Source organism: Ochotona princeps, chromosome 3, assembly GCF_030435755.1.
Source record: "Ochotona princeps isolate mOchPri1 chromosome 3, mOchPri1.hap1, whole genome shotgun sequence".
In the NCBI taxonomy this organism is placed as follows: domain Eukaryota; kingdom Metazoa; phylum Chordata; class Mammalia; order Lagomorpha; family Ochotonidae; genus Ochotona; species Ochotona princeps.
In genome coordinates, this window is record NC_080834.1 from 26,959,107 (window position 1) to 26,984,208 (window position 25,102).

Sequence of the window (25,102 nt, forward strand, 5' to 3'; positions counted from 1 at the left end):
CATGTCCAGGTGGCGCCAGCAGGGGGCAGACCGGGCCGGGGTCTCAGACCTTGCCTGGTGTGAGGCATCCAGGCAGAGGTGGGATGAGGGCCAATGTCAACAGGGTGGACCCCAGGGCACAGGACACAAACATCTCATTCTTCCCAGCAAGCCCTGGTCAGCAGTGACGCCCACAGGCCTTCAGGGTCGTTCCTGACACTGGCATTACCCTGGGGACCCGAGATCTCCAAGCTGACCCCAATGGCAGGGGAGACCCACTTGGGGTGTGGCCATCACATAACCCGCCCTCTGTGTCTGCATCGCTCGTCCATCGCTGAATGGCAGGTGTGGCTCCCGTACCGCCAGGGAAGACAGAAATTCTGTGTGTCCCTTGGGATGAAACGGGCCAAGCTTGGGTTTCAGCGGAGACACGAGGGGCTGCCCAGTTGGCCCAGGGTCTTCACTGCCCGCTGGTGCTGTTTTTGCTGCCCGGGTGCTGGGCTGTCAGGGAGTAGGGGCAGGTGAGCCGGGACCCTCATGGGTCCCCGTGTTTGGAGGACAAGAGGGCAATTGTGGAGAAGGATGAGCTGAGAGGCCCTGGGGTGGGAAGTGGCGGGATTGTGGCTGCACAGGGAGGGGCTGTGGGCCATGGGGTGGGGAGATGCCCATGGCTGTGGACCCAAGTCCTTCAAAGTCACGGATGCCCCCAGCTCACACTGTTACAGGCAGGCCACTCCCACTCATACACATGCTTCCTAACTCTGCCCCACGCCCATCAGGGGTGAGGAGAGGAGAGGGCAGGCAGGGGAGGGGCTCTCAGGCCTGAACCCTGGACCCGTGTGAGTCGGTGGGGATGGGGTGGGGCAGGCTGAACCGACCCCACAGGCATTCCTGTCCAAAGCCCGGGGGTAAGAGACTTACAGGAGCAGCCAAAACTCTTGGGGCGAGAGAGGGTTCTGGGAGGGGGAACTGCCCCCTGGAGCCGGGAGCCGGGAGTGTGGCCCCCCAGACGGGAGCAGAGTGAGCTGAGTGTGGGCATGTGAGCATGCGCTCTGTACTGGTTTATTAAAGCAGCAACCGGCCGGGTTTGATCTGGAAGGAGGTTTTCCTGGCTGTGGACTTGAGGCACTGCTGAATCCCCTTGGGGCCCAGGCGCAGGGGCAGGGGGAGGGGGCAGCAGAGAAAAAAATGGCTGGGAACTCCATCCCTGCGAGAGCCACTGTGCGCGTGGGTGACGAAGGCCGTGGACTCCCTGGACCCCGGCCTCCTGCAGCGGCCACTGTGGCCTGTTGTACTCTGACAACACATCCCCAGTGAGTGGAGGGCGCTCTGCACCGTAGAGCTGGGTCGGTGCCTGCTCGGGCTGACAGGCAAGGGCAGCAGGACCTCGGCCGGGCCGCTGAGGCTGGGGGATGCGGGGCCGGCGCTCAGCTGCCCGTGACCCAGCTGCGCCAGTCAAACGCAACGTTGGCTCCGTGTGTGAGGGTTTTCACCGGCGGGGTCAGCAGCTCCCATCGGCGTTCCTTCTGGTTCTCCTCGCAGAAGCACATGCCCAGGGCCGGGATCTAGGGCAGAGTGGCACCCATCTCAGTCCCACATGCCCACCAGTTGGCCTAAGGTGTGTGCCCACACTTTGCAGGGTAGCGATGGTCTCAGGTGTTGACTTGCCGCCCCAGCTGCTGGGGGCCTCGGGGAGTGGAAGATCTCTCTCTCTCTGCCTTTCATAAATAAGTCTCTAAAAGGTGCCCCGTGGGAGGCCCTCGTCTGCCGTCAGTGCGCCTGGATTTGGGCGCACGCTGCAGCTCACAGTGCAGACCCTGGGAGGCAGCGGGATGGTTCAGTCGGGGGTCCCTGCCACCCGCCTGGGAGGCCTGACTGAGCTCCCGGATCCTGGTGCCAACCTGGCTCAGCCCCGGCTACTGAGGGCATGTGGGGAGTGATGGTGATGGGAACTGTGCTGGCCTGTAACAGTCATAAAATAATGGGGGATTTGGCATGGTGGTATAGTAGACTAAGCCCCTGGCTGTGGTGCCAGCAGCCCATATGAGTGCTAGCTTATGTCTCGGCTGCTCCACTTCCCATCCAGCTCCCTGCTTGTGGCCTGGGAAAACAGAGGACGGCCCAAAGCCTTGGGACCCTGCACCTGTGTGGGAGATCCGGAGGAAGCTCCTGGCTTTGGAGCAACTTAGGTGTGGCCATTGTGGTCACTTGCTCCTGCACGTGTCCCCCCAGTGCCTGCTGCCCACGTGGCTTTGCTGGGGGTGCTGGACGAGGCTGGCCGAGAAGTCCCACACCTTCTCCACGAGTGTGTGCTGAGTCAAAAGCCCAAGCTGGGCACCCCGGGCTTTGGCAGCCACAAACTCGACTCGTGCCATGATTGGGGGTCTCCGAGAGCATGGGGAGCAGGGTAGGTTCCTTTCTGCCCACCAGTGGCCTCCCTGCCCCCAGCCTGGACCCCGTCCCCATCCCCAGGAAAGCCGGAAGCCTCCTGCTCCTCACGGGGCCGTGAAGGCCAATGGCAGCAGAGTGCTGAAGAGCGCAGTCCCTTCGTCCCCAGCGCGCCTGCAGGACCTGTGGCTCCTGGCCGCACGGGGCTGTAAGCCCATCGTGTGTCTTTGAGGGCCTGACTGTGGGGGCCAGCACCTACCTTTCTCACGAGCTGGGCGAACTCCCCACAGCTGCGGGGCGGCAGGCCGAGCAGTGGCCGGGTACAGGCGTCCAGCGCGGAGCCATGGCTCACAATGAGGATGACGCCCACTGTGGGAACGAGACCTCAGGTCAGGGCTGGCCTGGGCCCCCAGCGTGTGCTTGGCATCAGCTTGAATCCACCACGAGAGTCCTACACCTGGCCAGGAAGGCAGTCTCTAGGAAGGACTGGGCCAGGTGCCATCACCCACGGGCTGTGGCCTTGGGGCCGTGGCCTCGGCTGGGGTCCAGATCCCTTTGCTTGCCGTGAGCCTGCGGCCACACCCACTGCAGGAGTCTGCAGGCCCCTGAGGGACGGGGTGTCCTGGGATGGGGCAGGAAGCTGGTGGCTCTGTGTGTGCTCCATCTGGGACCCCGGAAACCAGGAGGTCTGAGGCCCAATCCTGTCTGTGCCCACACATGCCAGGTCTGTGTCTCTCCTGAGATGCCGACCAGATCACTTGGACATCATGGATCGGGGGCCCTGGGCCACTGCCACTCAAAGCAGAGGTTCCGTAGCATCCATGTGTATATCCCGGTTACCATGGCAACTGTGACATCCCATTCTGCTGGCCCTAGAAGTGGGCTGTCTCCCACAGGCGGTGGGCACTTACTGTCCTGTGCACAGCTGCTGGTCATCTGCTCCACGCTCACAGCACATCTGTCCATGTAGTGCTCGTAGCTCTCAGCTGGCGCAAGGGAGGAGAGGGCGAAGGCAGGCCTGCGGGGAGGAGGGGGTAGGCCTGTAGGGATGAGTTGTGGACCTGCAGGGGGAGGGGTGAGCCTGCAGGGGGAGTGGGGTGGGCCTACAGGGGGAGTGGGGTGGGCCTACAGGGAGGAGTGGGGTGGGCCTGCAGGGGGAGTGGGGTGGGCCTGCAGGGGGAGTGGGGTGGGCCTGCAGGAGCGTGGCCCAGCTGGGGAGGAGGGCAGGCTGAGCACTGCAGGGGCTTCTCAGTGCCCAGTCCGTGGCTGAGTCGGGCATGGGTGGGGAAGGAAGACCCTGTTCTTCCTGATGATGCCCCACGTCTGCCTCCGGTGCCAGGTCAGTTTTCGCAAGAGTCCCTAACCTCCCACGCCACCTGAGGGGTCGTTTGCCCCCAACCACTCCTATAGCAAGGCCACTAACAAGGTCGCTAACAAGCAGCATGGGAAAATTTCCCTTAGCGCAAATGAGAAACCGCAGGGGCCAGCACCACGGTGTAGCAGGAACAGGAGCTGCTGGGGACGCCAGCATCTGATAGGAGCAGTGGTTCCAGTCCTGGCTGCTCCACTTCCCATCCAGCTCCCTGGTTATGGGCTGGGCAAGCAGTGGAGGACGGCCCAAGTCTCTGGGACTCTGCACCCACGTGGGAGACCCAGAAGAAGCTTCTGGCTCTTGGCTTCTGCCTGGCCCAATCCTGGTCATTGTGGTTGTTTGGGGAGTAAACCAGGAGGTGGAAGAGCTGTCACTTCACTCTCTCTCTGCCTCTCCTTCCCTCTTATAGAGACCCGGAGTTCCCGTGGCCGCGGGCTCAAGCACACGCACCTATAGCTGGTGTCCACATTGAAGTCTGCCTCCCTCAGCTCCTCCAGGGTCATAAGGGTCGGGACGGTCTTGCTGGCCTCCCACCTTGTCCACTCAAAGATGCCGGGTTCCACCCTTATCTTGATTTTCTTCTCCAGCTTGAGTTCTGGAGGCGACAGGACATCTGTTGATCTTTCTTGTCCACCCCGGCTGCATGTAAGCTTGTCCTCTCTTAGGCCTCAAGCTCTACCTGCACCTCTCAGAAGCACGTGTTTCTAGCAAATACCGTTCTGTGAAACGTCTCCATTGCTGGCAGAACAACTGTAGGGCCGTTGGAAGGTTCCAGAAGAGTGAGGAAGGGGGCTGGGCAGGTGCCGTGGGCAGCACGTCCATGTCCAGGCCCTGCCGCTATGCCTCAGCTCTGTTGAGAGCGGTGAGGTTTTGGCCCACAACCCAGGGCGTCATGGGGTCTGGGCGGGGCCTCCACTCAGCAAAGAGAGCAGTCAGTCCTCGTCTCTGTCTGCCCTTAGACCCAGGCCCGTGACCTTCAGCTGGCCCCGTGGTCCAGCCCAGGGTACAGCTCCCGCTCCCTGTCCTAGCTCCTCTCTCTAGCGCTACTTGGTGCCATCAGGCCCCTCAAGTTTCCGGTGCTTTCCTGCTGCTGAGCTGACCTCTGATGGCTTTGAGAAGCCGAGGAGGGCTTGACCAGGCTTTCCCACTTGCCATGCCAGCCAGCTGTGCATGGGCAGCTGCAGCTGGCCCCTCCTCCCAGGCAAGGAAGACACAGGCCTTTGACAGGCTGCCCTGCATAAGCGACCCCACACCATGGCTTCCTGGCCTCAGCCGTTCAGAACGCTGGACAGCTCCCACACAGGCGCTGGAGCTTGGAAGGGAGCCAGCAGCAAACAGTCCCATGGACGCCCTCACCTGCTGACCCCAGCCCCTGCTGGCCTTGCCTTCCTGGCATTCCAGAAGCCTGTGTGGCTGGGTTCAGTTCTGGGAGCATGGGGCTGCAGCTGTGGTGGCTCTGACGTGACCCCTGCCCGCCTGTGTGTTCCCCTCGCTCCTCGGGGACCAGTGGTGAGGTGTAGGCAGCACAGCCAGTCTCCATTGTCCTCACTCACCTTCCAGGATGTGTTTGGCCGTCTGCATGCAGCGGAGGGCCGGCGAGGAGAACACGGTGGCAATTCGGATGCCACTGTCCAGGAGGGCTGCCCCTGGAAGAGAACGGGCCGCCGGGCAGGGGAGGAGGTGGACGGCCATTGGTGAGCCCAGCCTGCTGTGGGAGGCTTTCCCTGAAGGAGGCTCTGGCTGTAGCTGAGAGGACCCCGGACCTGCAGCTGTGACCAGGTGACACCCAGTGGCAGAGAGCTGATCTTGGGGTCCAACATAAGCCCTCAGAGAGGCTCTGGTCACCCCAGGAGGTCCCAGCAAGGAAGCTGGAGCGCTCTGAGGTCTTGGGACCTGGTGTCAGGGAATTCCTCCACCACTGGCCTCGCTGGGCAGAGGGGTGGGGCCAGCCCATGGCCAGCAAGGTGCAGACCTCCTGTTGCAGCCACAACCTGCGTGGGTCTGCAGGGGGCTACAGGCTTTGGCTGGGCACTCGGCCCAGTGGACTGCCTGGTTCGGTGGCACCTGCCCTTCTGTCTGTGGTGCTGGGGGTGATTGGGGTAGGGGTGTTGGCGGCTGCTGAGCCACCCAGCCTGGGGCCCTGAGTCACCCAGAGCTGGAGGCAAGGAGGGCAGGGGGCAGCACAGCCCATGCAGGTGTGAGGCGGACGCAAGTGTAGACACTCAACACACAGGACCCGGGGCAGCTAACATTGGGGTGGGAGGCGCATGGCAGGGGCTCCCCCATCTGCCCTGGGAGACTGCACCCCCGCGGCCCCCACCGCGTGCCCTGCTACCTGCCATCCTGGACTGGAAGACTCCACAGGAGGACAGTGGTGGGTCGTTCTCGAAGTCCTTGATCCCACCACTGCGCCGGGGCAGGCTGCAGGGGAAGTTGAGGTCTGGCCTGTGGTACCTGCCTAAAGCACAAAGCGGCCTCAGGGCTCCGCCCCTCCCATAGGGCAGGGCATCCCTCCAGGACCTGGGGGCTAGAAATGGACGGGGGGTACACAGGCTGCTGGCCTGTGTTTGACCTTGAGCCGAGTGCCTAGCAGAGTGCCTAGCCGAGTGCCAGAGTTTGACCTTGACTTGCCCAACCTGGCAGTCTGGGTGCAAACCCAGGACCCCCACCAGTTCATGGCATAACCCCTTCTCACGAGCAAAGTGGTGGAAGAGATGGCCCTTGGAGGCTAGCGCCCAGTGCCTAGCACCCAGCTGGGAGCCAGTGATCAGTGGGTGGTGGGCTGGCCTCCTGAAAAACCGGATGGACACATAATCTGGGTGGCTCCACTGCCCTCAGGCCGCCCCAGGCCTCGTGGCTGCTGCCGTGGGTTCTGACAGCATCACAGGGCAGCCATGCTGGCAGCCTCGCCGCCTCGCAGCCCGCCACAGACATGGCTCAGACTGCCCGGTCAGTTCCTCGGCTGCCATTCACCCAATATAGGCTCTTGTGCCCGGTGGTCTGCTCAGCAGAGTCACAGGCTGGGGGCGGGGTCTGCTCAGAACAGGGGGCGGGCCACAGGCTGGGGGCGGGGTCTGCTCAGAACAGGGGGCGGGGTCACAGGCTGGGGGCGGGGTCTGCTCAGAAGAGGGGGCGGGCCACAGGCTGGGGGCGGGGTCTGCTCAGAACAGGGAAGGGGCCACAGGCAGAGTGCTTGGTTTGGAAATGAGTTAAGTCTGAAGACCACCCCACTATCATCTCTTGCATCCCTCTGGGGTTGGTTGCTTTGGGGAAGCTTGGGGCGGGATACAATACCGCTGGAGCTTCTACGATTTCAGAAGACCCTGCCCCATCCTCTTGGCTTCCCGGGGGGCAGGGTTCTTCTGCCCCGGACCAGGGTCCCAGGGAGGTTCCTGGCATCTGGACATTTGCAGGCCCTAAGAGTATCTTTCCTTATGGCCCCCTGGCTTCGATGTTTCCCTTTGCTGTGATGTCCACACCCCACATAGCTGATGCGGCTTGTTCCGGGCGAGCGTGGCGGTGCCACTCCCACCTGTGGCTTTAATGCAGGGAAGGTTGTCATGGTTACGTCTGACTGTCACTCTGCCCTGTTGTCTGATTCTTTCTCCCTTAGGCCTTGGTGGTGGCCCTGCTGACCTTGCCATGTCCCCAGCTCGCTGAGCCATGCCAAGCTTGGCCATGACATTGGCCCTGGGCCTCTCTCACCTGTGCCCCCTCCTCTGGGCCAGCTCAGTCTCTGTGTGTAGACTTGATCATTCTGCAAAATCCCTAGTTTAGCCAATCAGTCATGGCCTATCAGAATGCTGAGGGCTTCCCTCCGGAAGGGGCAGTGACAGGGACAAGGGTCAGCAGTGCAGAGGCTGGCCTGTGGGCATGTATTGTCTCACCCTTCGCTGGGGGGCAGACGGACAGGGCCAAGGGGAGCAGAGCCCTGTCTATCCAGAAATGGCTGAGAAGTGGCCAGGGCTGCTGAAGTCAGTTTAGAGAGGCTCAGAGGTGAGGCTGGCGGATAGGGCAGGCGTGGAGGCCGCAGCTCAGAGCAACTTGGTCTGAAGTCCACTGCATTTTCTGAGATGCTCTACCTGCAAGGCATCCCACGCCCCACTGGTGTGGAGGTGGGTCACAGGCAGGTGCGCCCCACACCTGCCGAGAAAGATGTGGCCAGCCCATACCCCTCAGGGACTCCCTGAATGTAATCATTCTAAACTACGCTCCCTCCCAGGGTGGGGTGTTCAGCGCCACAGGTTATGGAGAAGGAATCTCGTGGGTGAAGTCCATGGAGTTCCTGTCCACAGGGTCACCCACGTGCCACCTACCGTCCGGCGTGGAACACTGCTGCAGCCACGACTTGCCGAAGACCTGGTCCACTCGCTCCCCGTGCCGCACCACCAGCACGCGCCTCCTCGCCATGGCGGCCTGGGAGAGGGAAGCCAGGCATGAGCTGTGTAACACCCCAGGACTCCTGTCCTGTCCTGGCCTGTGCTGGCCAGAAGCCGCTGCCCATTCTGCAGGGTCGTGACCAGGAGAGGGTGCTGGGGGCCACAGGGGCATTAGCTCTTCCCATGGTTTTATTTCCTGGATGTCACTTATTGTGATGGGCGCGGATATTATTGCTGTCTCCGTATACTCCTGCCTCTGTCCCCACCACACTCTCCCCTCTCTCCCTCTGTTTCTCCAACTCTGCCTCTACTCCCTCCCCTCCCCCCATCTCTGCGTCTGTATTCTATCTTATCACAAGGTGTATGAGGAGTCTTCAAGAAAGTTCACCGAAAATGTATGTGCTTGAAAAAAAAATGATACTTGGATTTCAAATATGTTTTCCCAGCCAAATTCTCACCCTGGCTTGAACACATCACTTCAAAAAAGCATCCCTATTCTAACCACACGAGTTCTTCTGGAACTCAAGCAGATGCGGGCACCGAGTTGATGGGGAAACTCAGTGAGACAACTGACTCTTTGCATCTTTGACGGAGACCAGGCACCCCAGGAAATTGGTAGTTTTCCAGCAGACAGCTCATTTTAGGAACGGAGGAGACCATGTGGGGGCCGCAGCCTGTTGTGACAGACAGACCACATGCGCCTGAGGGGTGGAGTTCGTCCTGTCCACGCCTTGATTGACAGGTGACAGACCACAGAAGCACAGCCCACGTCACAGGCACACCAACAGGTTCAGCTGACGTAGCAGTGGCCCAATCAGACCCGGGCAGAACCCATGACGGGAAATTTTAAACACGTGGGATCATGATCGGGGGCTGGGGGTTGGGGGTGCTTATTGGAGGAATTGGAACAGGAGTGGAACGTGACTTTCCTAGCACAGTCCCAAACACAATGCACAATCTATTGAGGGGCGGAAGTGGACCTGCCAAAGCCAGAGTGGACAGGCCAGGAGCCGAGGTCACGGCCAGACTGGTTGGCTTTCTGAGTGGCCACACACCATAGCATCTGCTTGCTAGGAGAGTGTTCTGGGGAAGTCGGCCAAGGTTTTGGCAGGCAAACGCCAAGATAGACCCCCAGAGAGGCCTCCCTGCCCACGGCCACCCTGCCCCCTGCTCTCACTGGATAAGTGGCCATTCGTGGGTGTCTCCTTGGGGAGCCCTTAGGCACCCCCTCAACAACCCTCCTCTGTCCTCTTTCTGTCCCCAAATCACAGAATATCCTTAAAGGATTCCCATTTTTCTTAGTGAACACGCTAAAAAACCAAAAATGTGATCATGGACATGGAGTTGCCAGGATCCTCAGTTAGTAAGGATTGGACTAAAAGGGGGTGGGGGGGAGAGAGAGAGAGAGAGAGAGCACTCCCGTCCCCCTGGTTCGCTGCAATGGCCAGGGCTTGGCCAGACCTGGTTGTAACAGGCCAACGTAGCGTCAGGAGGGATTAGAATTGCCATTATGGGGGGCTCCCCCAGGGTCTCAAGCCCTTGAGCTGTCACTGCCTCCTCCCTGGGTCTGCACTGGTGGGAAGCTGGAACTGCCAGCCTGGGTGGGCTGCTGGGGGCGGCTGTTTCACCTGGCATCTAAACTGTTGTGTCAAGTGCCCATCACCCCGCCCCCACCGAGCCTTTGCAGTCTCCTCACAGATGAAGATGATCTGTCGTCTGCCACGTGCCTGCTGCTCAGTCACCGCTGGCAGCACCCACACGCACGTCTGCTTGTGTGCCGTCTGTCTAGCCAGCTCTCCCTCCACCCATCTCGCTTCTTTCTCAGCGTGGCTGCGTGTCGGAAGGCGGCTCCAACACGCAAGCACAGCTGTCCTGCCTGTGAGGCCTCAGGAGCGGCACTGAGCCCCTGGGAACCTCGTGCTTTGCGCGTTCGTGACTTTATTCCTTCTAGGCGAGTAGCACTGATGGGCCAGAAGGCAGCTCTCTGGAGCCTTTGCCTGTGCCCAGGCAGCCTACCTAGCCTGGCCTTGGAGCTACGGTCCCTGGCACATTGGCCCTGATCTTGGGGAGGCCTGGGTCCACATGTGGGACAGTGACATGGGTGGCTCTCCTGGAGACCTGGTGGGGTGGGGCGGGGCGGTGTAGAGCACTCTCTTCTTGCCATGGATACTGGAGAGGGATGACACTGGATTGCTTTGAGGGGGATCTGCTGTGCACTAGACAGACTGTGATAGCCAAGGTTGGCATCCATGCCAGAGAGCCAAGTGCCAGGGGCCGCGCCTGCCACAGGCCACCAGGACAGCTTGAGCAGCAGATGTTCTCTCCACTGGGGATTCATCATGGCCCTGGAGGGAGGGGCTGAGGCTCTGTGTTCACCCAGTTGGGTGCTATGGGGCCCGCAGACATCAAGCCTGCTTGGATGCCCCAGGACCAGAGAGGCTCTGCCCAGCGCCGGCCTGGGCAGCGGAGCCTCAACTCAGGACGGCTCGAGTCTCAGGTGCTCTGCTTCTCATCGGGCCCCTTGCTAACGCACCTGGGAAAGCAGCGAGGGATGACTCAATGCCTGAGCCCCTGCACCCAGTCCAGGCTCCTGAATTCTGCCTAAACCAGCCCCAGCTGTTGTGCCCACTTGGGGGGTGCATCAGCAAATGGAAGAGCTCTCCTCTGTCTCTCTCTCTCTCCTTGGGCATCACAAATGAACAAACATTTTCAAAAGCAAAGAAAACCAAGAAAGGGGCAGTTCTCTTACCTGTAAACTCTGCAAGCTGCTAGCACTGCGTGCCAATTGTTCAGGGGCCAGTTCTGGGCCATGCTGGTTGCTGGCTTCACTGTCCTTCCTGGGGTCTCGGACCACGGCCAGACTGAAGGTGTACGTCCTATAAGGGCAGGGAGGAGAAGCATCGCTGTGGAGACTCAGCATGCCAGGTGTGCTTGAGGGCATCTCCAACCTGGCCACAGAGCCCACAGTGTGGGGCTGCTTAATGTCCTTGTGTTGGTTCATTCCAAGGGGATGCCAAGGCTAGGTCTGGGCCAGGCCAAATCCAGGAGATTGGAACTCCCACCTGGTCTCTCACAGGGGTAAGGGGCTCAACCTCTGGACCACCCTCTGCTGCTTCCCCAGGCACATTAGCAGGAGCTGGATGGGAAGTGGAGCAGCTGGGGCTTGAATTGGCATCCATGTGGGGATGCTGGTGCTGTAGGTGGCAGGTCAACCTGCTATGTCACAATGCCGCTTGGTGTTTTCCATCTGATGGCACGCGTGCCTGCTGGTGGGGAGGCCACCGGCAGGTGCAGGGAGTGGCCTGTACACACGGGATTGTGGGAAGCACCTGGTGAAGCAGACAGTGCCAGAAGGACTCCACAGTGGAGCTGGTGTGCAGTGTTGGAGGCCCATATGGCGCTGGCCCAGGTTTTAGCAACTGCACATCTGATCCAGCTCCATGGTGAAGCAGCAGAAGACGGCCCAAAGCCTTGGGATCCTGCACCTGTGTGGGAGACTCGGAGAAGCTCCTGGCTATTGGCTTCGGATTGGCTCAGCTCCTGCCATTGCGACCATTTGGGGAGTGAAGCAGCGGATGGAAGATCTTTCTCTCAGTCTCTCTGCAAACGCAAACCCTGCCTTTCTTCAGGGTGGAGTCCCAGAGTGGAAAGGTCAGACCTGTCTCTAAGGTTCCCCAGAGCTTCTTGCCAATTTGCTTTCTAGGGGTCTTTATTCCCGTCTGTTTTTAAAGCAACAAAACAAAAGCAAAAATAACCCGAGGAATCAGAACCCCTTTCTGATTCGAGAGAGGGAAGCACAGTTTTTCTTGCCCTTTTGAACAAGGATGTCTGTGGGTAATCAGAACGGAAAGACGTGGGCATTTCCTGTCGACTTGTTCAAGCACCCCCTTGGAATGACTCAGGCAGCTTCTTGGTCGCTGAGTGTGGAGGTCAGGCACAAGTCAATGGGGGTGTCGGCAGTGTTGGGGGTTCTTGGGATGGGGCAGAGGGAGGGGTGGGAGGCTCTCGAGGGGCCCTGTCCCAACTCTCTCCTTCTGCAGAACTCAGGACCCCGCTTGAGTCGGCTTCCGTGAGGCCCCTTCCAGTGCACCTGCCGCAGGCCTCATATGTAGCCAGCTGTTAGCACAGGAAGCTCTGGTGGTTTCCTCTTTCTTGGGACAGGTGGGGCATCTGCCCTGTCCGGTCCTGCCCAGTCCCACCCGGCATGGCCTCCTGTGCCCACCTCAAGCCAGCACAGAACTACTCTGCCCAGGGAGGGGAGAGGACAGAGGCAAACTTCTGGATCTTTCTATTTCCCTCAGCGACGCACACCCCAGGCAGGTGTATGACTCAGCCGTCCTGGGCTCCCCAAACACTGTAAACACGGCCATGGGTGGCAGGGGCCTGCTTCCACACTGGGCACTGGCTGCCTCGCGGCTCTGCAGGCTGGGGTGACCGGGTGGCAGAGGGGCAGAGGCAGGGGTGCTGGCGACGCCTGGGGCCTCTCTCCTGGGATCATGGCAGGACAGGCAGGTGGCTGACGGCCTGCTTGGCCTGCCTCTGTGGAGTTGGCGTCACTCGCGGAGCTCACCCTCCCTGGGCACTGTCACCCTCATTGCCACGGTCTGGGAGCTTGGCCAACACGTGTCCACAGCTGGCCAGGGCAGAGGTCATGTGTCAAGCATCTTGGTGGTCTTCTGTCTGCCTGTGGGAGGGCAGCCCCTGACCAGGAGCCACCTGCCCACGCCTCCCACTGCTTTGCCGATCTGGTCATGGGATGAAGACGGCCTCAGATGCTCCGTGAAGACTCGTGGCTGTTTTAGAAGATGTGGCCAGGGTGACTGACTCAGACAGCACCGAGACCTGCATTCTGGCCCACGGTCACCTGTCAGAGTGCTGGCCACCTCCCCAGCGAGGAGGACAGAGCTTGCAGCACAGGGAGCCTTGAGTACCCCACGTGCCCAGGCTGGAGCTGCCCTCCCCCTCGCTCCCTCCTGCACCTTCCAGGCCTGTTCTTGGAACTTTGCTCCAGCGACATGAGGTCCACAGTCCTGAGCAGCCATGTTGGTGACAGGCGCCTATGATGTGAGACGTGTCACGGCCACACATTCACCTCCTGTTGGGTCTTTGCTACACACTTCTGGAAACTTCCAAGCTTGCCTGTGGTGGCTGGTGGTGGTGTAGTGGGTGGGGGGTTTTCTCTGCAGTGCTGAGCTCCCCTTCCAGGCAGGGAACAAGGACTGCTAACGGGCTCAAAATCATAAATGGAGGGGTGGGTGCTGCAGCACAGCCAGTTAAGCTGCCGCCTGCCTTGTCAGCATTCCGTATGGACATCGCTTCCTGTCCTGGCTGGTTCCCTCGGATCTGGCTCCTTACTGGTGCACCTGGGAAAGCAGTGGAAAATGGCTCAAGTGCTTGGGCCCCTGCAGCCACGAGGGGCACTTGGCTGAACTTCCTGGCCCAGCCCTGGGGAGGGAACCAGCAATGGAGGGTCTCTCTGTCTCCTCCTCCCCTTGTTGCTGCCGTCCAGTGGCTCCCACGTGGCCCCTGGGCCTGAGGACGCACTGCACCAGCTGAGTGGGCTTGCGCTGGTCTGCCTGCCTCAGGTTTGAGTGTGTGTGATGTGCCTGCATCTGGCCTACTTGTTTCTGGGGCAGCATGCTTGCCTGGCGTCCTCGTCCACCTTGGTCTGCGACTGCGCAGGGTCTGTCTGTCTGCTTCCTGTCACACGGGGATGCGAAGGCCGCACCAACCTCAGGAGCTGGCTTCTCCACCTGTCTTCGCCCTTTGATCCACTTCCTCACACTCTTTTTAACTCTGAAGTGTGTTAATCCACATTTGGCACAACTCAATTTCTATGGCTCAGAAAGGCCCCCTCCTTACTCCTGCTGCTGGCCTGGGCCCACGCCCAGCGCCCTGGCGGAGCCACAAGTCCCCAATCGGTCTGTTTCCAGGGACCTTTCAAGCACACATGTGTGTACAAACACACCTCACACAGGTGTGCACTCAGATATGGCTGATTTCTGCCACCTACACCTATGATACTGTACACGACATGTTCAACAATTCACTTTGTCATTTCTCAATGTCTCTGGGATTTTTTCGTACCCGTAGATAAAGCATTTCCTTTTGACTTGCTCTGTTTTAGAGCTGTGAGACTCTTGTTGCCACGGCTTGCTTCCTAACTTGGCCGTTTCTCCTCTGGGCAGCCCAAGCTTGGCGCTGGGACCGGCTTCGCTCCAGGCTTCTTCGTTCCCTCTGCAGCACGACCTGCCACAGGGGTGAGGGTGTTCAAAGCTAGCTTGCATTTCTCTTATTTTTCTTTTTTTCCCAAGGTGTTTTCCTCCATTTGTTTGCCAATTTTCAGAGGCAGACCGAGAGAGAGAGACAAGCAGTTGCCATCTGGGACCGAGACAGGACAAAGTCGGGCTCCAAAACCTGCGTCTTCCACACGGGTGACAAGAGCACAGTCATGCAGCCACTGCTGCCTCCCAGGTGCACATCTGCCCAGTTCCTGCGGGCTCCACCCTCGTGGACTCTGAAAGACCACATCTGTGCTGAGCGTGGCAGGTTCCCTGTGTGGTTATTTGGTCGACAGGACAGGAGAGCACCCAGAGCAGGTGCATCACGCGCAGTTACAGGTCACCTCGAGGTGGCACGCAGTGCACAGGCGACACACGTATGCCGTCTTGGACAAGGAGCCTGAACTCTCCCACAGACTCCGTTCAGGTTCAGCATGGACCTGAAAATCCGTGGACGCCAACACACCTGTGCCCAGCCTCGTGGTGTGCGCATTCGAAGGCGTACACACCGTCTGAATATGTTCAGCAGAGAGTGAAGCTGGCACGTGTTCCCCTAGGGATGAAGACGTGGCCAAGCTGCTGTCACATCGCTCTGAGGGCGCCAGGAAGTCTCCGGCCACCACAAAAGTCTTTGTTGGGTGTTTTCCCTGCCCCTCCCACTCTCCGCCCTCCCACTGGGGCTGCACTCCAAGCTCCAGGCTGCAGACTCTTGGAGGAGTGGCCTCGCCTGTCACCGTGGCTGGAGGGAGGAACAGTCCCCAGAATTGGCTTTCCAGCAGGTTCTGATGGGCACCCTGCCACCAGGGACTCACTGAAGCCGGGAGATGGGAGGGAGGCTTTCACAGCGAAAATCAAGTGTGGTGCTGCTGGGATGAGATTTCCCAGACTTGACAACCCGCACCCACTGAAAAGATGACCAAAAGGAGGATGCTGTGGCGTGGGTCTGAGTGGCTCCATGGGAAGTCACCTGCACGGTGTTACGTATTTATCTGAGATTTAAGGGCAAAGTTCTTATCTGCTGGTTCACTCCCCAAAAGCCAGCAGAGCAAGCTTTGAGCCAGCTTGCAGAGTCAGCCTGAGTAGGGAATTAGTGCCAGGATCCAGGTACTCAGCTACGGTGGCGGTCTCTGTCCCTGGAGCTCAGGGACTTCCTTTCGCAGCGTCTGCACGCTGGCCCCCCTCCTGGGGGTGTGTTCTGATCGTCCACATGCGGACAGCATGTTTCCCGCGCGCCCAGCCTGCCTACAACCATCCCTTCCTGACCGGGTGCCTTGTGGGGTGACCTCAACAACGAGTTGGGGATTTCCTGAGGTCAGCGGTTACAGGTCCCACACAGCAGGGCAATTCACAAGCCCCTGGGAAAGACACCGGGAAGATGAACTGATTTTACTGCTCAAATTTCGGCAACCCAAGCAGGCTTTCCCCAGCACACACTCCCTGTGAGCCTCCTGAAGACTCCTCTGTCTACTCTGCACTGCATGACTGAATGTTTTATGTGCACAGGTGAAATATCTGTGTGGGTACTAATATCACACGTGCGTCAACATTCCTGGTTCTGCTTTTCTGGCTAAATTTCTGCTAGCACTAACTTTGGTATCAGAAGCTGGTTGCTGTTCCAAAAGGTGCCTACAACATGGGAGTGACTTTGGAACCTTGGCAGGGCTGGCAGGCTGGGGGGTTGTGGAAAATTACAGGAGAGAAGACCCAAAGTCACAGTCAGCTGACACGAGTGAGCAGGACATCAGACATGCCGCTGGGAGGAGGGCTCCCCAGGTTACAGAGAATTGGAAGAGGGGCTAGCATCAGGGTGCAGTGGATAACACTGTTGTCTGCAGTGCTGGCGGCCCCTATGGGCACCAGTTCAAGCCCTGGCTGCTCCAATTCCAATTCAGTTCCCTGAGAATGCACCTGGGAAAGCAGTGGAAGATGCTTCAAGGCCTTGGGCGCCTGCACCCACGTAGGAGACCTGGACCAAGCTCCTGGCTCCTTCAGCCCAGCCCAGCCCAGCCCAGCCAGCCCAGCCCAGCCTAGCCAGCCCAGCCAGCCCAGCCCAGCCCAGCCCAGCCAGCCCAGCCAGCCCAGCCAGCCCAGCCCAGCCCAGCCAGCCCAGCCAGCCCAGCCAGCCCAGTCCAGTGCAGCCCAGCCCAGCCAGCCCAGCCAGCCCAGTGCAGCCCAGCCCAGCCAGCCCAGTCCAGCCAGCCCAGTGCAGCCCAGCCAGCCCAGTCCAGCCCAGCCCAGCCAGCCCAGTCCAGCCCAGCCCAGCCAGCCCAGCCCAGCCCAGCCAGCCCAGTGCAGCCCAGCCAGCCAGCCAGTCCAGTCCAGCCCAGCCAGTCCAGCCCAGCCAGCCCAGCCACTGTGGCCATTTGGCGAGTGCGTGGGTCAGGGAACATGTGTCCATCTGACGCTGGGTTGCACTCACCTGTGCTTCACCCAAGTGTCGGACTCGCTGGCTCTCTCCGTGTAGTTCTGGGGCAGGAAGCCCCGGCAGCCAGTACGATGCGATGTTCCCAGGGCCCAGCCCTCACTGGCCTCCTCCTGCTGGGTGGGATCCACGAAGATGTAGTCGCCGGGGCTGAGCACCAGCTCGTCCGTGTTCTGTGGTTTGTACTGGAACAGGGCCCGCAGGGTCTGCAAGGTAGAGGGGGAGGGGACATAATACAGAGTCAACATAGAACTCCCACGAGAGATTCAGAAACAAGCTTTGGCATCCGTGAGGGGATTTTCAAAATGTATGAAAAAGCTGGAATAAAGGTCTCCTGCTGTAGGCAGTGCCCAGGTTGCCTTGGACCCAGGCAAGCGTTACACTGCTGGGCAAAAAGCAACCAGTAGCTGGCAGGCATGCTGGGCCTGCTTAGTGCCACCTCCAGAACTATGCCAGTGTGCCAGTAGAGTTGCCTGTTGTATTTTTAGGCATCTGGGGGAAAGAGGCTGGCGCACCTGCCATGCTACCACAGGTGCTCATCAGCCAGGGCCACCCAACCCACTGCCAGTGCGGCAGGCACAAGTGTGTATGGAAGGGGCTCATTGCTAGAGGCTGGGACACTGGGGGATGGGTTGTAACGGGGCCATCCTCGAGGGCTTGCCTGATTTATATAAAATGATTTCTGGAGGCTTTCACAACCTTTCAGAACTGTCAAGACCACTCAGGTCACATCCCTGGAACATTGTTCCCCACGTCGGGGTCTCAAATGCCATCTCTGTTCCCGGGTGCTAATGTAATGTGACAGCAAGGAGTGGTGCACTATGCCCTCCCCAGCCTGCGGATCCCTGCCTTCCTGCCCGCTCTTAACCAGTCAGGAGTCCATGTGGCTCTGTGAGCCCCTCATCTTTACCCTCTTCAGCCTCCTCTGTTTCGCGTCCTCCCATCCACCCACGCCTCTGTGCACTAGTGTGCTTATTTCCTCTGTGAAGGCTAACCAGACCTCATTCCGCCTCTCTGGGCTGAGGTTCCCTACAGCAGCCGCCGTGGTGCAGGCTTAAGGCTGCTCCACTTTGGATCCAGCTCCCTGCTGATGCACCTGGGGAGGCATGGGGGCTGGCCCAAGTGCATGGGCCCCTGCACCCACATGGGAGACCTGGCTGGAGCTCCTGGCTCCTGGCTTCAGCCTGGCCCAGGCCTGGCTGCTGTGGCCATTTGGGGAGTGAACCAGCAGGCGGATGATCTCTCGTTCAACAAACAAGGAAATGCTGTGCTTTTTAGAAGCAAGGTCATTTGCAACTTTCCCTACTGCACAGAACACAGTAGCTTCTTTGTTTCCAGACCTTGGGTCTGAGAAGAGCAACCCCCCACCCCCGCCCCGGGACCTGATCCGTGAGTGCCAACACGGGTGCGTCCCTTTGCCCAAGCCATTCAGGCCTCTGCAGCTTGTACATTTAGTAAAATGGTTTTTTTACACTTGCATGGGCAAGGCCAGCGTTGTAGATAAACAGAGTTTCCAACTTCTACCAGAAACCCCTCCCCAGGCCGCCTGCTGTGGCTGTGGCTGGAGTCTGGGGAGCTGGACCCTCCAGGTCTGCCCTGCTCACCTGGTAGTGAACAAAGCGCATGTCCCGGGAGTAGAGTGCAGCCGTCCACTGGCAGCCGGGGTCCTGGGGGATGGCTTTGGCCAGCTGCTCCAGCGTCCTCTGGTGGTGGGGGTAGAACTTGTGGGCCAGGGTCAGGTGCAGCTGCTTGGTGCAAGGCTTCACGGTGCAGTCTGTGGGTGAGGGGGAGGAAGGCATGGGGTGGGCAGGGCCCCTTCCCTGGAGCTGCGTGCACCACCACCCACCCGGCCAGGATCCTGTGGGCTCCACCTTGCCTACCGCCCTCCCCGCCAGCGTATTTGGGTGCGCCTGGCATCTCCTGGAGCCCTGAGGATTCCTCAGGATGCAGGAAGCTGGAAGGTATGCTCAGGGGTTTCCAGTCTACCCGTTTGTGAGTGAGTTGTTTGAAACAGTGATTGCCATGGACCAAGCAGGAAGCTTCCTCACTCCCAAGCTCCCAAGGTGTGCATATACTCTGTGGCCTGGACCCTGAGGGTCACCTTGCCTGGGGAGTGGCCAAGCTCCAGCTGGCTGCTCCCTGCAGGTCAGAGGGCCCTACCTGCCCCGGGCTGGCAGCAGTGGGGCCATGAGGTAGTTTACCCCGGCTGGGGGAGCAGATGGGGCCTCTGGGTTCATATCCAGTCCGCCTGGCCCGTGAGCAGCAGGAGTGACCGCATGTTCTAGCCTGGCCGGGCTCTTGTTCCCAGCGTTCGCTGCAGTTGCGGTTCTGGTCACCACCCCACGCAAGGCTGTCTCATTCACATGGAGTCTGCTGCCCCTGCAGCCAGCCCAGCAGGAGCCCCACTCCTCTGCCCCTTGCCTGCTTGCAGCAAACCCTAGCTACCTGGGCCTGTCCCCGGTGCTGAGGCACGCATGGGTGGCAGGGAATTCTTTGTGTGACTTTGTTTTTTAAACAAGTGTGAGCGGAGTGAGGCAGCCAGCTTCTGAGGGCGTAGCTTCTCAGTGAGCCTTTGTCTCCCATGGGCACCTCTTCCCCGCCCCAGAGGGACCAGGGACAGCCGGAGCCCTGATTGGCCACCCGGTGCCTCAGAGGCGTCTTCCAATGGTTCAAGGTCAGGTTGGGGTACATGGGAACTGGAGGTGAGCAACAAGTGGGTGCAAATTGCAGTTCTTCCAGGACTAGCAAGGGCCTCGGTCTCCTGGGGCCGCTGCAACAAGCCAAGTGGTTGGGACAAGGGAGGTGGGGGTGTTGCTCTAGGTGCTAGGACAGGGTGTGGGCAGGGCTGCATTCCCTCTGAGGGTCCCTCCTGCCAGTCTAGCTCCTGGCACTGCCTTGGGTATGGCTCCGTCACTGCAGTCTTTGCCTTCAGTGTCATGCTTGCTAACCACCCCTGCAGGCCTCTGGTGCGTGAGTTTAGGAAACGGTGCCGAGTGCAGCTTGGGGTCCTCGTGCAGGACCCTCGGCCCTCGGCAGGTGCAAGCTCTTGGCTTCAGGATGAGGTGGGTGGAGGGGCAGGAGGACTCCCGGGAGGAGGAGGCAAGATGCCACCCTGCTGCCAACACACGCAACCCATGTGTGGTCTCAGGTCTGCCAGAGCCATGCTTTGCTCCTGGCACAGGTGTGGTCTGGCCACCTGTGCACTGGCAACCACAGGCAAGACTCAACGTTCAATCTACAACAGGTTCTTCAAGTTGATGATCCTGCATGACCCCATGAAGCCGCAGCTGGAGGGGAACAGTCATTGTCGGCTTGGCCCGTGGCACGGATGCCTTGCTCGCCCGTGTCTGCCAGGCTCCTGTGGGGCTGCCTACCTGCTAAGACTGAGGCCTCGGAGGCAAACGCCATGGCAAACTCCCGGATGAGGTTGGCTGGCCTGTCGCTGATGAAGAAGCCCAGATAGCTGACGGAGGAGTGCAGGACCAGGGGCACGGCGGACGGGAAGGAGGCCCGGGTCCTGTCGCCGGCTTTCTTGAGTGCCTCATACAGCTGTTCCAGCTTCTGGTCCTCGCACTGTGGGGAGGGGCAGGGACAGAGCGTGTGTTTTCATGCCCAGCCGAAGCCGTGCAGTGGGCCGAGGGGCGCTCTCCTCTGCTGGCTCTGGGGTTGTGGCTTTGTCCTGTGCCTGGCACTTGGTTTCTGAGAAATCCTAAGAACAATTCTTTCTGGATTGAAGCCCCTACCCCGTAAAGTGCCCATGTGGGAGATCCGTAGTCAGTTGGCATCCAGAAGCTGGGAGACTCCACTCACCTCTCCCTGCCAGGCCCTGCCAAGCCGCTTGGCAAGCATGGTTTCCTTGAGCTAGGGACAAGGGCTTGTGACCCGCCCACAACTGACCCAGTGCCTCAGCCAACCTGTTGTGCATTTAGGAAGCCCACTCCCACCTCCCACCCCAGTGTTCTGGCTTCCGGGGTTGCACAGGTGGGAGATGTACCTCTTGCTAGCCTAAGACCCAGAGTGACCTGCAGGTGCAGAGGGACTAGAAGGGCAAGCAAGTGCCAGGTGTGAGGTGGGGCCTGAAGGAAGGCAGGAGGCGGCCAGGATGGTGACTGCCAGCCCCAGAGGTGGTCCAGGAGTGGGGACTCACCGTGAAGAAGTCGCAGAGTGTCACATGTGGGAAGACCTCGTGAGCTCTGTTCCGGGCACACTGGCGCTGGCTGTCCCTCCAGAAGTCGCACAGCCTCTCCAGCAGTGGCCCCGTGGGGCAGAGGAAAAGGGCGTACTCCTGGGGGATGGGGTCGTCCAGGGAGGGGTCGTCATGGTGGCAGTGCAGCCTGCAGCAGAGAAGGGCGGGGCCGCGTCCACCGGGGGCATCCTCCCCAGCCGCTGGGGAGTCCTCCCTGCCTCGGGCTGAACGGCCGCCAGGAGACCAGCCCAAGGAGGCCCATGCGAGGCCCGTGCGGTGGTGCAGCTGGCCAGGCTGCCACTGTGATGCTGGCATCCTCTGTTGCAGCATTAGTTCCGGTTCCTGCTTCTCTGCTTCTGGTCCTGCCAGTGCTAATGTGCCTGGGAAAGCAGCCGAGGACAGCCGCAGGATGGCCACCTGACACGGAGACCCGGTTAGAGCTCCTGGCTCCTGTCTACCTCATATGGCTCAGCTCTGGCTGTTACGACCAATTGGTAAGTAAAACCCAGGGGTTTTCTCTCCCCTCTCCCACTTCTCTATAGCTCTGCCTTTCAAATACATAAAATAAACCTTAAAGACTTTTGATCAATATGTAGCCCCTGTGTGCATGCTGTATGGATTATAAACTGGTTCTAGTTCCTGGGCTGTGTGTTTTACCTCCGTGGATCCTGGTGTCCGCCTGTGGCCCACGGCACACACAAGAGGGCGATTTAAACAGTTCACAGGGAGATGCGCTTATTGCATTGCGAAGCACCCTGAGGTCTGTGGACAACCTGTCCACAACACACATTTCCATGAACTTTAAAAAACTCTTCTAGGCAGGGGTTTTCAGACTTCTTTGTGCCAGTCAACTTGCCTTGAAATTCCGTTTTTCGTTAACTTTTTGTAAAAATCCTCTAGCATGTAATATTGCTATTCCCAAAGGACTGGAAATTAACATTATTTTCCTTAAAACAAGAGAAACAAAACAAAAGACCTTGAACAAACAAAAACTCAGGGCCCGGGCTGAATTTGTGGTGCAGCTGGGTAAGCCGGGGCTCGCAGCACCGGCCTCCTATGTTGGAGCGCTGGTTCAAGGTCCCACTGTTCAGCTTCCCATCCAGTTCCCTGCTAACGTGCCTGGGAAAGCAGTGGAGGAAGACTCCAATGCTTGGGCCCCCACACCCGTGTGGGAGGCCCTGCTGAAGCCCCTGGTTCCTGGCTTTGGCCTGGCACAAAGCTCTCTCTCTTCCTCTCTCTGTGTAAGTTTGCCTTTCAAGTAAATAAACAAATAGACCTTGTTGAAAAGTTCTGGAGGCTGGAGATGTGACTTACAGGCCCTGTGTATTTCTCCTGGGAAGATACTGGCAGGTGGAACTGCTGGAGCCGGGACCCTGCTCGCTGGTGGGTGCCCTCCCTGGTCTTGCTGGCCAGGTGGTGCCCACCAGATGCTGACCATGTACCCCCACAGTGGGTGGCTCCAGGTCGTGACTGGCCATGGATTTCAAAACTGGAGGAGGACCAGAGCTGGGTCCCCCGGAGGCCTTGCTGGGACAGCCCTGACCCGGGTGTTGTGGGGGACAAGGAGCCTCCCGAGGGAGGCCTCATGGTCCTTCCGATGTGTGATGGGCAGGGCAGCCTAGTCCCTGCCAGGTACCCTGCTTTTTCTGTTGGGCTCTCGGGGCTGTTCTAGGTCTTGTGGTGTGCCACAGCCCAACAGGTAGGCTTCCAGAAAGCTCATCCTCGTGGTTCCTGGTGCAGAGAGCTGGACCGTGGCTTTTGCTGTGGTCATGGATGGCCTGAGAAATGCCAGGAACCCGTGGGAGAGGGGGTTCCCCAGCCTTCACCTGTCCCATGGGCAGCGGCTCAGGAGAGACTCAATGCTGGTGTGGGCCTTGGGCGTCCCAGTGATGCACATCCACAGTGAAGGACCCCCGGGCACTGCCCAGTGAGGCCCACCAGGCTGCGGCAGCCCTGCCCACTCCTTCCAGACCAACTACCCCACTCACCAATTAGAGGCATCCTCCGCGGTCTTTCTCCCGGTGGCTGCCAGGGCTTTCAGCCTAGAGACGTGGGTGGAGGCAGGCTAAGGCTGTGCCTCCATCTTAGAGGGGAGACAGCAGGAGGAGGGCTTGGGGGGAGGGTGCTGCTGGGGTCTTTCCTGCCTCCTGGGGAATTCTCGCCCCACCCCCTCCTCTTGGCCCACAGACTTGGCTCTGCCCTGGCCCCCCAGCTCCAGCCCTTGGGTATGGGGTCCAAGTGTGGGATGCCTGTCCTCTGCCTTCTGCTGGGTCCTCTCCCGCCCCTCCTCCACATCCTACACCCCAGGACAGGCGAGTGGACGCTTTGTCCTGGAGTTAACTGAGCTGGAGCAGACAGCTTGGGAGGCAGGGAGCCCTGCTGCAGTCAGGGTGGAGCTGGCTGGGCTCAGGGAGGAAGTGGCTAATGTTTGGGGCAGCATCTTTGGGATGTGGCTGCTTGCAGGGGCCGTGGCCTGCAGTCTTGCCCCGGAATGCTGGCCTTGTAGCAGAGAGACTTAAGTTACCACCTGCAACTGGCCATCCTGTATGTCCTGGCTGCTCTGCTTGTTTTTTTTTTTTTTTTAAGATTTATTTTATTATTTTAATTTAATTGGAAAGGCAGATTTACAGAGATTAAGAGAGACAGAGAAATATCTTCCATCTGCTGGCTCACTCCCCCAATGGCCACAATGACCAGAGCTGAACTGATTTGAAGCCAGGAGCATGCATTCAGAGTCCCAAGGCTTTGGGCCATCCTCACGCAGGGAGCTGGATGGGAAGTGGAGCAGCCAGGACATGAACCAGTGCCCATACAGGATCCCGATGCGTTCCAGGAAATGATTCAGCCGCTGGGCCACTGGGCTGGGCCTGACTGCTCCGCGTCTGCTTCAGCTCTTGCTGATGCCCCTGGGAAAGCAGCGGAGGACGCCCCAGTGCCTGGGCCCTGCACCCATGTGAGAGACCGGGAGGAAGCTCCTGGCTTTGGACTGGCTCATCTACCAGTTCACTCCCTGAATGCCTACAGCCCAGGGACTGAATCAGCTACCAGGAAGTCTGTCCAGATCTCTCCTGTGACTGGCAGGGACCCAACTACTTGATCTGGGGCCGGGATGGACTCCTAATTGGGAAGCAGGTGCCCTAACCAGCAGGCCAGACCCTGGCCAGGAGCCGGCTCATGGGTGGCCCTCACCGCCAACAGCCCTGCCCTGCTTGGCACCGTGTCCTGGGCACACGTGTGTGAACGGCTGGCCTGGTCTCACTCCCCCTGGTAACAGGTGCGCAGGGGAGAAGAATGAAGAGATAAGAGATTCAGCTTTGAGGCAGCTTTCTTTGGTTTGGCTGGGATTTTATTATCACGTAGGAGGGACACTCGGCAACCTCCCAGAGTATTTCTGTTGTATTTCCCTCCCCTCCCCGCCCCTTTTCACATGAACTGCCAAGGAGGGCCAGACACCTGGAGCTGGCTTGCGGACACAGCCCATCCCTGCTTCCCGAGACCCCAGGATCCAGGCCCACCTTCTCCTGGCCTGCTGTGTGAGGCTGCTGAGCCCGTCCGCTGACTTACAGACTCCCGCCACAGAGCAGATACCGGAAATGTCACTTTCAGTGTCCCCCGTCTGCACACACTGAGGTCACGGCCGGGCCCCTCAGCTACTGCTGGCTTCTAACTTCTACAGTTTGTAAGCCCCTGCCTGCCCACTGCCACCACCCTTAGGAAGCCTGCTAAGCTGCTCTGTGAGAGGAAGGAGACACGCAAACCCTGTGACAAGGCCACCTTGACTTCCTGTCAGGGCCTAAGCCAGCGAGCTCTCTGGGTGGGGGGCCACAGGCATTCTCGTGGTCTGTGGGTGGCAGTACTCACGCGGTGTGCAGGGGGAAGCCCATGGCCAGGAGGGGGTCCAGGAGCGAGGAGGGGGTGCTGCGGCCCTTGGCCTTGCTGGAGACCTGGGCGTAGAGCTGCACGTCTCCTGCTGCCATCGCTTCCTGCCGGCGCACACGCTGAGCTGAGCAGATAAAGCTGGAGAGCGGGGAGCGTGAGGGGAGGCTGAGGCTCGGTGGGGAAACCTCAAGCCTCTCTCATCTCTCTGACAAGGCC

At 59.7% G+C, this 25,102-nt stretch overlaps 1 protein-coding gene across 1 annotated transcript; it reads right to left on the reverse strand.

Moving 5' to 3' along the window:
• Nucleotides 1-1,385: 1,385 nt before the first annotated feature.
• UBASH3A (ubiquitin associated and SH3 domain containing A) lies at nt 1,386-25,102 on the reverse strand. The gene is made up of 14 exons (XM_004594096.2): nt 24,869-25,102; nt 22,996-23,049; nt 20,969-21,155; nt 20,196-20,394; nt 18,426-18,595; nt 16,819-17,027; nt 10,868-10,994; nt 8,056-8,155; nt 6,075-6,197; nt 5,293-5,385; nt 4,190-4,334; nt 3,279-3,385; nt 2,627-2,736; nt 1,386-1,544 (listed from the first exon to the last, which is right to left on the reverse strand). Exons 1-14 carry the CDS (start codon nt 24,982-24,984, stop codon nt 1,407-1,409), a joined length of 1,878 nt encoding a protein of 625 aa, XP_004594153.2. The 5' UTR covers nt 24,985-25,102; the 3' UTR covers nt 1,386-1,406.